We start from the raw sequence: 12,353 nt of genomic DNA, 5'->3' as shown, positions 1-12,353 counted from the left end.
AAGTCAAGTCCTTCATTATGCCAAGCTAATGGTTCAAAGTAAAATAAGAAAGCAGTCTTCCTATTCAAAAGAGTAGCGGGCAACAATCAATAACTGAGATGGACATTATAACTTGTTGTGTCACTTTTCTCTTCCCCTCCATTTACAACCTTGACCCTGGCACCAGCTTCACTAGAGGCTCAAGGGCTTTTTATATGCCTGCAGCAGTGGGTCGCAGTTAGGTTGTCGCGAGTATGACACAGGTACTTTTGATTTATGCCCAATTTTGAAGCGTGGTCTGCGCTGTTATTCCACGCCACAACGCCGGAAGGGACAATCACGAACTAGATACGATTGTGGGTCTCCGTGTATCGGTTTGACAAGCGTGTTCGCCTTGTTCGTCTACAAACCCTCATCCAATGCCGGACGACACACAATTCACCTGTGAGTGTTCCCAAAAGACTGGCCTTGGCGCTGTGTGTTTTGGCTTCGAGTGCAAACCAACGGACCGTCGCACAGAACAACAAACTAGCATCCTGTACGGTGTCCGGGATAGTGTCCGCGGTGCACTAGGCGTTGTGGACGGCACTGCAGCCAGAGTTTCTGCCATTAGGTACCAAACAGGAAATACACATAGTGTAGAACAGATGTAGAATTGACCAATCAGAGGCCTCCTTTCTCTCTTCCTTGCAATGCTATCTGTGGCACTGTCTGCGGTCACCTACAATTTTGGGTGGGTGCACCAGATTTTCTGCGGAAGGGGGGGGGGCATATCTGAGTCAACTGCAGCACACGCAGACGACCTGGTTTCTTGGATGGTAATTGAAAACTTTAAAGCAAAAAATAAGTAGATTGTTAAATAAATAAAAGTGAGATCAAGACTGATCAGAATGCTTTATGTGGGTAGGTAAAACTGAATAAAATAAAAAAGCATAGCAGAAAATATAAATCTTGGCCTACTGACATCACATGAAAGGACCCCAGACCAATTATTGAGTTTATGTACTGTGGAGTACCTTGACCTACTTTTTTAAATAACAAATCAGATTTGATCCCTTTAATTTCATAAAAACGAATAAGAAATTATAGAAATTACTTTTAAAACCTTCAGTTTTTTTGCGTATTTTGCTGATCCTGTCTTGGAATAGATCTTAATTCAAAAAACGACTAAATCCAAGCTATGAAACCTGATGTTCAACAGTGAAACTTAACACGCAAAATGTTTGCAGCTTGTGGTTTTTCCCATTCTGCTAGTTTCATCTTTGAATCGACTTCTGAGAATAAAAAGGGACGGGCTGATGTCACTCTGAACTACAGTAGCCCAAAAAGTGCACTGCTGCAAAAAAAGCAAAAAAAATCTCATTACTAATTGGCTTGACGTGCCAATTTGCAAATAATGTGCCGTTACGTATGTTAAAAACAACATTATGGAGTAATCTAGATCTATTAGAGCAGAATTTTGTTTCAGTTAGTTTTAATTTTCAAACTACAGGAACTCTTTTCAAATCATCATTTTGTTTGTGATGAATCTGTATAATATGAGCTCCGTTTTCCCATGTTAGAAATAAACTTTTCAATTTAAAGTTCTAAACATGGTGAGTAGAGAGGAATAAAACCTGGACTGTGAGGAGAGAAAATGTGAATCACTGAGGAAACTATTAACAGCGAGCTCCATTTGTTTGAACTCTGTATGGGTCAACGCTGCAGCTGAAGTTTTAGAGCTGCCTGAAATGACCAACTCCCCTGAATGCAAGGACTAAAACTCTGAAACTCCAGTTAGTTTGATAATTCAACTGCAAAAAAAGTAGAGTGAATAATATGCTAATTCTTCCTTTCAGCTTGCAATGACTCACCCAAGTCACCACCTCAACTTTGGCATGAATCCTGATCACGCTCGCAACTCGCTCTCCAACTGTGGCATCCGCCAGCCCAAATATGGCGACAGAAAGGTCCACCACATGTACATGAGGAAAAAAGGTGGGCATCGCTGCATGTATAGTTAAAGGCAGATGTTTCCAGACACTTTGAGAAAACTGTAACCATTTTAAACTCTGACATAAAATCATGATACTTAAGGATTACCATGAAATCACTAATTGCTGAATTTCAGATGGCTGAGAGAACATGATATTTCCTTGCAGTTTCATAGTTTACATACACTAAGATCACTGTGCCTTTATATCATTTGGGAAAATCTAAATGTCTTTGTCATGTATGTGTGAGCTGGAAAGTTTGCCTCCATTTTAAAGCAGTAAGTTTAAAACGGAGGAAGATGTATTTTAAGGCAGTAGTCAGACATTTTAGCCTTGTGCAAATCCACCAAGATAATCGAATACCAATTAAAAAAACAATTTTCACACAAATATGGACCTTAGAAAAATGTATAAGAATAACATAATAGTGAAAAGTTAAAAGACAAACAATAAAATACTGTACTGTAGTGTTTTAACAATAGAAATGCTGTGCAACTGGATAATAAATAACCAATATATAGATAGGAAAATTTTTATATTAATGGATATTTGAAATTAGCAGCAACATCAGATGTGCAGAATGACAGCAGAATTTTATTTAACTGACTAAGGTTGAAACTGTGCAGAAATCAACAAGAATGTAACAACTTATTAATGGGAACAGTGGTGGTTATAGAGTCTTAAAGCTGCTGGGAAGAAGGATCTGTGATAACGCTCCCTGGTGCATTTAGGGTGCAGCAGTCTGTCACAGAAGGAGATCTCCAGTTCAGCACCAGCTTCATGCATGGGGTGGGAGATGTTATCCAACAGAGATGTTCATTTAGTTAGGATCCTTTTGTTTCCCACTTCCTGCACTGAGTCCAGAGGGCATCCAATCACAGAGCTGGCCTTCCTGATTGGCTTATCCAGCCGCTTTCTCTCAGCTACAGATTAGCTACTGCTCCAATAGCAAGCAACACGGGAACATCTAGATATTATACATAACAGAACATATACACAGCAAGAGGTTGATGTATTTTTGTGAAAAATATGTGACTCTGCCCCAAACCGAAAAGGAAAAGGTTTGGCAAGGCATGCCAAGTACCAAGGCAAAGAGCCCACCATGAATGGCAGTGATACATAACGTGGTCTGACATGGAGTGAAAGGCCACTGAGAGAAAAGCAAACTTTTCCTTAGAGAATCCTTAGAGAAAAAAAAGCACCACATTAGAGTTTAGAGACTCACTCAGGGACCTTTTCTCTTTCTCCAAAGGAACCCAAGATTGAAGAGTACCATTCCCATTGTTAAGCACAGGGGTGTCAGCATCATGTTGAGCAGGGGTTCCTTTTCTTGCAGAATGGTCAAATACAGAACAGATTTCATTAAAAAAGCAAAAAAAAACCATGATGTAGGAAGTTAAAGTTTGGTTTCTCACGGATGGACAAAGCACCAAACCTGAAAGTAGCTTAGCGGCAACAAAGTCAGTGGCCATCACAAAGCTCTATTATCAGTGCAAATATAAAAGCAGAGATCTAGAAACCTGATACAGTTTATATTCGGTCAGGGAAGCGGGTAGAAATTAGACCAAACTAATGCGAAGCTCGTAGAGACATGATCATAGTATAAATTGCTGAGGAAATTGATCATATAGGTAATCCTAGTTGACCTAAAGTCAGATTTATGGTTATTCATTAAAGGGATATAATGTCTTCACAGTGCATGTAAATATCAGTGTTCTTCTTTGTCTCTTCTGTCCACCATTAACACTCTTCCCTCTGGCGGATCGTTTCTTTCCAGGAATCAACACATTGATTAACATCATGTCCCGTCTGGGGCAGGATGACCCCTCTCCCTCCAGGTAGGCCGCCCGCTGGCTTATATCTGCTCATACCATCACTGACCACAGGCGCAATCAGAGGGGCGATTTATGTGATTAATACACCCGGCAGGCCCGCTGACAAGAAAATTAACTCTAGCTGTGGGACGGAGGCGTATCTCAGGGGGAATCGGAATGAGCTAATTTTTAGAGCCGCTTATGACTGGAAATGAGCTGCAGTTATTCTCAGATCCAGTCAGCGGCTGCATACGTCTTTGTTCCCTACGACCGTCTTCACATCTCCACCTTTTGTTCTTTTTTTCTATCCTCCCCTCCACCTCCAGGATCAATCACAACGAGCGACTGGAGTTCCTGGGCGACGCTGTTGTGGAGTTCCTCACCAGGTGAGACGGCTCTGGCTCCTCTTTGATAGAAGCAAACATTAATTGAAGCCGACTGCAACACTGTCAGCCTTTCTTCCTGTTTTTCCCTTTCCTCACCAAGTCCCTCCATATCCATGCATGCCTCCCTGTCTCTTAGCCATCCTTTTCTCCATACTTATCATTTATGACGCTCATTCACTGGTAATTTAACCCCCAACCTCATCACCCACCTTACTTTAGCAGCTTGAAATCCTGTGACAACTTTCAATTAGCTTCCCAGCATTGCTGAGTGTTAGCTCCCAGGTGATTGGAGGCCCTGCTGTCCAGCACTTACCTATGCACACTTGTAATTAAATATATAGATATTTCTTTATAGTATGTATCTAATTGAGGCTGTTATAAATTCCTCACACCCCCTATTCACTAACTCTACCAACATCAACTCCTGTGAGATGAAAGGCTGCTGAGAAACAGAAACAGAATAGCCTTTTTTCCTTACAGTGGCCAAAAAAAGGGGAAATTCAATTAATCACTAAAATATCCAGTTCAGCACAAATACTTGCAGTCGGCCCTTTTCATTATTTTCCTCACAGCGGCCAGATTTTCTTGCAATCTTTTGAAGTGCTCTTGATGGATCAGTTCTTCAAACTTTCTGCAGGTTTTTCAAAGTAATCCTTTGAACACGGCCTTCTTGATTATCCGTTTTAAGGCCTGGACCCCCAGATTTTCACACTCGGCCATGTCTCCATCTTTTCCCAAATAAACTTTGGTTTCTTACCTATGAATAACACCTTTAACACAGGTGTACCTGACTGTTTAGTTCTATGATTTATTGATTGTTTCTTCAAATAATTTTCTAAAAGCCTCATAAAATACCCAATTTTTATGCATTTAGCTTCTGGTCCTGGTTTGGTCCATTATCGCTTCAAATGGGGGTATTTTATGTCTTTGAGTCACATAGATATAAAAAAAAAAACAACAAAAAAAAAACCTTGAACTGTGAGCTTTAAGAACTAGCGCATTTGGATGTGCAGTCTATTTAAAATGAAGTGAGATGAACTGCATCTGGTCATCTTCAAAGGAATATGTTTCTTTTTGGGTAATTTAGAACCCTATCTAGAAGATAATTAGCCTGACGTAGTCCGACTCAATTCTAGTCAGAATATGAGTCTGATACTGCTCCATAGAGCTGTGATTATGGGGCGTGTTTTGAACGAACCAGGGAAAAAAATGCCTCTGCACTCCATTGGATAGACCTGCAACCAATAAGAGCAACGGAGTGCGTGACATATGTTAAGCGAAGCATAGTTGTTGTCAACAAAAATCAAAGTGTGCAGTTGCACGCCTAGAATAAGAAGATGAGCCTTGATTATCTTCTAGATAGGTTTCTCTGTTCCTCTTTTAAAATTAATTTGCTGTCGATATCTTCTAGAACAGACCTAATAGCAGAATCTACACACCTCAACTCTCCAGCGGCAGCCATTGTTGTTGTCACCCAAGCGTGCTTTGGTGACATGGTTGATTACGTTACTGTTGATCATCTGTCCATCATCGTATAAAGCCCGCCCTGACAATTTGATTGGCCTGCCAGATATTGTGCTAGCATACTCTCGCTACTGTTGAGCAATGCCAGACCGAACTTCCCGACCTCAAACCTTGTGGGCGGGACTAAGTTCGGAATGGCACCCAGGCTAGCAGATAATGGCTTATTTAGGCATAAATAAGTTTCCTAAATCCAATAGATAAACAGACAACCAGTCCAAAACTGGATCTGCAGAGGTTTGATCAAAGACATATCAGAAATGCGTTATTTAAAAAGCTGAAGAGGGTAAACAGATCTTAAAACTGTAGCATCAACAAGATAATTCTCAGTGTTTTTGGCTTAGAATTAGTTGTTCAGCCTAAAATTGATGCATCTCATAAAATGATCATCAGCTATTTGCTTATTTTCAGAACTATTACTTCCAGATATCCTTCTGCTAAGAGGGCACCCCTTCTCCTCCTGGGCAAGAAAAGATTACAGACAATTGCATACATATCCTAGCTCCCCTTCCTTTGATACCCCCAAATAAAATGCTATGCCACCAACTCTAACTAACTGAATATACCTTGATGGCAATTTTTCTGGCCCTCAAGAGCCAAATAGAACATATTGATTATATAAAATTGTGACATATGGTCTTTTCAAGTGTACAAAGTGACTAAAAATGCTAAATGTATTTAGGGTACATTTATAACATTATTTGAAATACCTTGTGCTGTTTTCTTAATGGGAATAATGAAAACAAAAGTTTCATTTTTGCAGCTACAACCTACCATTTTGACCAGTTTTAAGACTTGAAGTGTTGAAGTGAGCCAGTATAAAGATGGGTTTGACACCCCAGGTTGCCAAGGCCAAAAGGGGGCGTTGGTGTCCAAACATTAAAACTCTAGACTTCACACAGCAATAACACCAACCATACAGTTAGTTTTGGGGTTTTTGGAAGAGCTTAAATGGAAATTGGTTGTTAAATGGATAATTCAACTTGACACATGGTAACATTATGTGATATGTATCAAATACAAACCCATCAGGGCGTAGATCTTGATGTAAATTGACTGGAAAGGCAAGGAGGATATTAATGAGGAAAGCAACCAGGAAGCCCCGGATTTCTCTTGAAAGGCTGCAGAGCTCAGGTGGGTAAGCCTGTCCACAGATTAGCTTTAAGTTAAACACATAACTGCAAACCGCACGTCCCCCCTCCCCTTGAACATCCCTTGTCTATGATGAGACTGGGTGGTGGCAGTATCATGCTTTGGAGATGTTTTGCTTCATTAAGTAGAGCGAAGCTACTTAGAGTTGATATGAGGAGCTTTACCTTGCAGGAGGATAACAACCCCTAACGTTTCCAGAAGTCATCTGATATGAGATTTTACCTGAAAATGGGGGAAAATTGGCCTGAGTACAAAGGAAAACTGAAATTTCTTTAGAAGGCCACAAAACCCAGCTAGCCCAACCACTTTGGAGATTAAAAATGGTTGACTGGAAAGGAAACAAAGTCTGTTTTAAATCTTAAGCACAGCACAGTCATCATCTCTGATTACAGTTCCCCAGCCTCCCCCAATGCCCCCATCTTTCGAATGAATCGGGGGCTGCTTTAAATGCAGGTGCAGGGTTTCCTCACCTTGGGGGGGAAAAGATGGAAGGTTTTGCCCAACAGAACAGCTTCTATCACAGAAATATAATTTGTAACCCGCATGGCCAACACTTCCACATCAGTGGGCGCTGAGGATTAGGCTCTAATAGGAGCTCATTCTGGTACACAGACTCCTTCAGCTCCTTATGCACTAAGAACAGAGTTACAAGGAGGTCAGTTAGCCTCTGTTTCTCTCTGGATATATCTGAGCATGTTTTGGCTCCTTTTTCTCTTACCCTCTTCTTCCTCTCTTCTTTGATTGTTAGCGTCTGACGAGACATGCTTGGCCTGCGCTCTGGCCCTCTGAATTATTTATCAGCCCCTTGTCCAGTTAAATGGCTACAGCAGATCCAGCCAGCTGCCTCGTGCACGTTGCCCTTGGAGGCTCCGCGCGCCTCTGCTGTCCAGCCAAGAGAACATTTTGCACATGCGAATAGCCCCAAACGTGCAGGGGGGGGGGGGTCTGTTCCGAACAGAGGGGACCTACAAGATGGGCAGATGATGTAAAAAAAATAAATCCAAGTGCAATCCTTTCCTGAAAAATGCATTTCTTTTTACACCCATGAAAGTCGTCCGTGTTCAGGTAAGATACTGAATTAGTCATAATTATTAAAAATAAATGTCTTCAGAAGCAAATCTTTTCACATTTAAAAGAAAAAAAAAGGCACAAAATATTTTTGTTGTTTTTATTTGAGCCTTAAAATTGAGAAGTGAACTTATTTTGTCTGGAAACAGATTCAATCAGATTTAGATAAAAATGTCCCAATTTACTCAATACAGCTGATACTTTCAAACAGTGTCTCTGAGGTAATTATCTCCAATTACTCCAAGTGTTTATTCCAGGTTTTCTTCCATCTTTTAACAAACGGAGCTCATGTGGGGTTTGAATACGACAACAATGAAAAACCTAAAACCAGAACGCCACCTGCTTACCTCTTTCAGCGCTGATTGGAAATGACTGAATGAAACGGCCTGTTTTAATTCAGATGAAATCAAATGACACGCTGCGGTCACGGAGAGGCTGGACCGTAATGAAAATGGAGCGCCCTCGCCTGAGAACCCAGCTGTGGAACCGCTGAAGCGTCCTCGGCCGTCTCTTGGATCCAACGCGGCCTGGAGAAGAGGCTGGGGCTCTGGTGGAAACATAATTAGGCCATCTTGGAGAAGTTGGCGAAGGCAGGATCAGACAATAGAGGTTTCCTTCTTTATTGTGCATTTTCAGGTGGATTTCTTTTCAATATTTAAGTTTAAATTTAATTTCCCCTTCACTGGGTTTTTTTTCTCTCCACTTTTTTAAATAACTTTGACAAAAAGTCAAGCAATACAGTTTTAACTGTAATAACAAAGGCTGTTTTTCATCATTTAAGATGAAAAACGTTAAACATTCTTTTGCTTTTTCAATTCTTTTTACACTGTTTGAAATTAAACAAAAATACACCAAAACATTGGACTTAGTCACAAATGTGTATTGTGGTTCTAAAATCCACCGAAAGTCGTTGAAGCGTCTCTTTCCACTACAGCAGAGACTCCAAGGAAAGATTAAACATAAAACATAACATGGACAAATATATTGCCAAAGTTTTTTACCTCACCCATTCAAATTAGTGTTTTGTTTTTTTTGAGTTTTTTCGGCACTAGTGGCTTGTTTTTATGGACAGTAGGCTGATAGGAAAGGGGGTATGAGAGAAGGGGAGAGACATGCAGCAAAGGACCACACGTTGGATTCGAACCCAGGTCGCCCGCATCAAGGACTAAGACCTCCATACATGGGTCGTCTGCACTAACCACTGTTCCACCAAAATTATCTAGTTTTCCAATGACCTTCTGGGCTACAGGTGTAAAGATTCAAGCACCTAGTCACGAAGACTTTGGCTACAAACATTTGTGTCGCTCTCAGGATCTTGGTGAATGTCAGCATTGAACTGTGAGAGGATTCCACCTCTGCAACACCTAAATATTCAACAGTCAGCTGTGTGAGAAGAAAATGGAGGTGTTCAGGAAGCTGCTTGGCCACAAAGTGGTAGTCCATGTAAACTGATAAAGGAGAATCGGGGAAGAGTTTGCCAACTTTCTGCAGAGTCACTCTCTACACACCTCCAAACTTCATGTGGCCTTCAATTTAATCCTAGAACAGAGCACAGAGAGCTCCAGGGGATGGATTTCCATGGTGGAGCATAGGGGTGTAAATCACATCCATCATTGCGATTCGATTCAGTATCAATTTCCTGACCCAACGATTTGATTGTTTTCGATACTCAAGAATATACCACGATACGATTATTTAATTGATTCATTTTTTTTTTTTAACACCTTACAGGCTAGACAATGTTTCAAATTTGAAATAAATCAATGAAAGCTGTAATATCATTATGCATTATTTTTGAGAAACAACAGCAAATCACAGAAGTAGAAAAGTTGCACTCCATCTATTCCTATTAAAACCTCATTCACTGAAAAATAATAATGCCCCTGCGTTATAGATTCTGTAAGGCTTTGCATCAAAAAAATACTGCACAAAATCAGTGCAATGAGTGCAACTCAATACCTCGGCTCAAGACGTTCCCGCCCCCTCCACAGACGCTCCGCTGCACCTCTCCCAAATTGTAGCTGACTGCAGACAGGAGGACGGCTTGTTTTGTTTTTATGACCAAGATTGCGGAAAACAACTAGTAAAGTTTGAGCCGCTAGAAGAGCGAGGTGCACGAGAACGCTGGGACCCTCTTTAAGCTCCACTCTTTTTTGCCCTCATGTGCCTCCGTCGTCGGACTAAACTCGCCCCCACTTCCGTATCTAGACCCACAGCGTGTAGCACAGACCACGCTTCAATATTGAGCATAAATCAAAAAATGTCTGTGTCAAGCTCACTGCAACACACTGCTGTAAGAGTATAACCAGGAAGCGCGGTAGGAGGACAAAATAGGTTTAGCGCCACTGCTGCACGGGAGGAAGAATTACACCCAGGAGCAAATGGATAAAAATAGGCTGGAGGAAAAAAAAAACATGAATCAATACTCTTGCGGACGTATCGATGCATCGGATCGTCGTTTGTTGGATCAATGGATCGAGACAAAACGATTATTATTTACATCCCTAGTGGAGCAGCTGCACCCAAGCCATACATCACCAAGTGCAATGCAAAGCCTCGGATGCAGCGGTGTAAAGCACACTGCCACCCGTCTTCATCTAGATGAAATGTGCATCTCCATCTACAAGTGTAATGGAGGAGTCTGCTTTTTATAGGTACCTGGAGAGCAGTACTTTACCTGACTGCATTGTGCCTAGTGTAAAGTTTGGTGGAGGGGGTATTATGGTGTGGTGTTGTTTTTCAGCAGCTGGTCTTTGCTCCTTACCTCTAGTGAAAGGATCTCTAAATCTTCGGCACACCAAGACCGTTTGGGCAGTTCCATACTCCCGGAACAGTTTGGATCTGTTCCCTTCCTCCTCCAACATGTCTGCACCAGTTACCAAAGCAAGGTCCATGAAATGGATGGAAGAGTCTGGTGTGGATGAACTTAACTTGCTTTAACCTGATAGAGTACCTTTGGGATGAATTAGATTGGAGACTGAGAAACAGGCCTTCACGTCTAAAAAATGCTTCTGGAAGAATGGTCAAAATCTCCCATCAATACATTTTGTATCAATAATAACATAATGTTTTTATTTTTTCCTTGACCATCTAATATTAAATGCGAGTCAAACTCAAACAGCTTTTAACGCACAGAAAACATGAAATCTTTGAGCAGCTCTTATGTCTGCTCTTTTATCTCCACATAGACGTTTTGTACATCATGACATCGCTAATTCTATGTTCCTACTCAGCATGTCTCCCATTGCTTAGGATATTAAAGTTTTCTTTTAAATTACCTCTTGAGTGCGTCGTGTGCACATTTAGACTCTAATACACTTCCACTTTATTTCAGCGCTGGCTCTTGCCAGACATGAATTACAGGATCTGTTTACCCTTTCACATCTCCTATATAAAAGACACGGTAGAAAGCTCTTCCACTGATGATTCAAATCGGTTTTGAAACCATTACCTCTAGTTTGAGCGGTGACTATTAGTCTGAGGCTTAAACGCTTGTCTGGTTACAAGAGTGATGTTTCTACACTTCCCAGTGGGTTCTTCTGTTTTAATAAACCATTGATGCGGTTGGGTTAACAAATCTCCTTAATTTTTTTTTTAATGATTCAGCTGAAGAGTTGAACTATTTGTTTATTTTATATTTTATTGGTTTCTTTAATAGCTGTAGGGTGGAGCAGTGGGTTGCACTGCTACCTCGAAGCAAGAAGGTTCTGGGTTTGATTCACGGCCCGGGATCTTTCTGCATGAAGTTTTCATGTTCTCCCTGAACATGCATGGGTTCTCTCTGAGTACTCTGGTTTCCTCCCACAGTCCACAAACATGACTATTAGGTTTATTGGCTTCTCTAAATTCTCCTTAGGTGTGAGTGTGTGAATCTTTTTTTGTCCTGTTTGTCTGTGTGTTGCCAACCTGTCCAGGGTGTACCCTGCCTCTCGCCCGTAGACAGCTGGAGATCACAGGCACCCCTCCTGACCCCAGCATGGATAAGTGTGACGGAAAGTGGATGGAGGATTTCTTTAATATTAAAATAATTATAAAAGGAATTATTTCCTTAGGAAAATGTTAAATCATCTTTTTCATGGAGCATCATGTATTTCAATAGACTTCACATCTATGTGTTTCATGATATATTTTGGACCTCTTTATACCGTAGGATTATGCCCCATTGATTATGAAAACCATCCTGCCATTTTTCCTCTTTGAGAACCCCTGTATTGAGTAACTACTGTCGGTGACAGTTGCTTAATAGGGATAAGAGGAGTGCTTTAAATGCTAGCATAACAACAGAAAATTGAGTGGAAGGAAAAACTTTTGAAGAAAAAGTTCCCCAAAAAAGTCAAGATTTTTGAGGAGCTTCTCAAAGTTGAAGACGGATGGAGGTCTGGAGACCAGCTGTCAGCAATTACATTTTGAGGAGCTTCTCAAAGTTGAAGACGGATGGAGGTCTGGAGACCAGCTGTCAG

General features: G+C 41.1%; 1 protein-coding gene across 1 annotated transcript in view; it reads left to right on the top strand.

Annotated features, from left to right (window-relative positions):
• drosha (drosha, ribonuclease type III) overlaps positions 1 to 12,353 on the top strand; it is a 211,336-nt gene that overhangs the window by 88,286 nt on the left and 110,697 nt on the right. Inside the window, exons 18-20 of the mRNA XM_015382192.1 lie at positions 1,818 to 1,956; positions 3,730 to 3,790; positions 4,093 to 4,152. Coding sequence (XP_015237678.1) covers positions 1,818 to 1,956; positions 3,730 to 3,790; positions 4,093 to 4,152 — 260 coding nt within the window. The remainder of the gene's footprint in view (positions 1 to 1,817; positions 1,957 to 3,729; positions 3,791 to 4,092; positions 4,153 to 12,353) is intronic.

Source organism: Cyprinodon variegatus, unplaced genomic scaffold (genome assembly GCF_000732505.1).
Source record: "Cyprinodon variegatus isolate N-32 unplaced genomic scaffold, C_variegatus-1.0 Scaffold252, whole genome shotgun sequence".
Classification (NCBI taxonomy): Eukaryota; Metazoa; Chordata; class Actinopteri; order Cyprinodontiformes; family Cyprinodontidae; genus Cyprinodon; species Cyprinodon variegatus.
The sequence above is the reverse complement of the archived record's forward strand: the minus strand, read 5'-3'. Positions and strand labels throughout refer to the sequence as shown.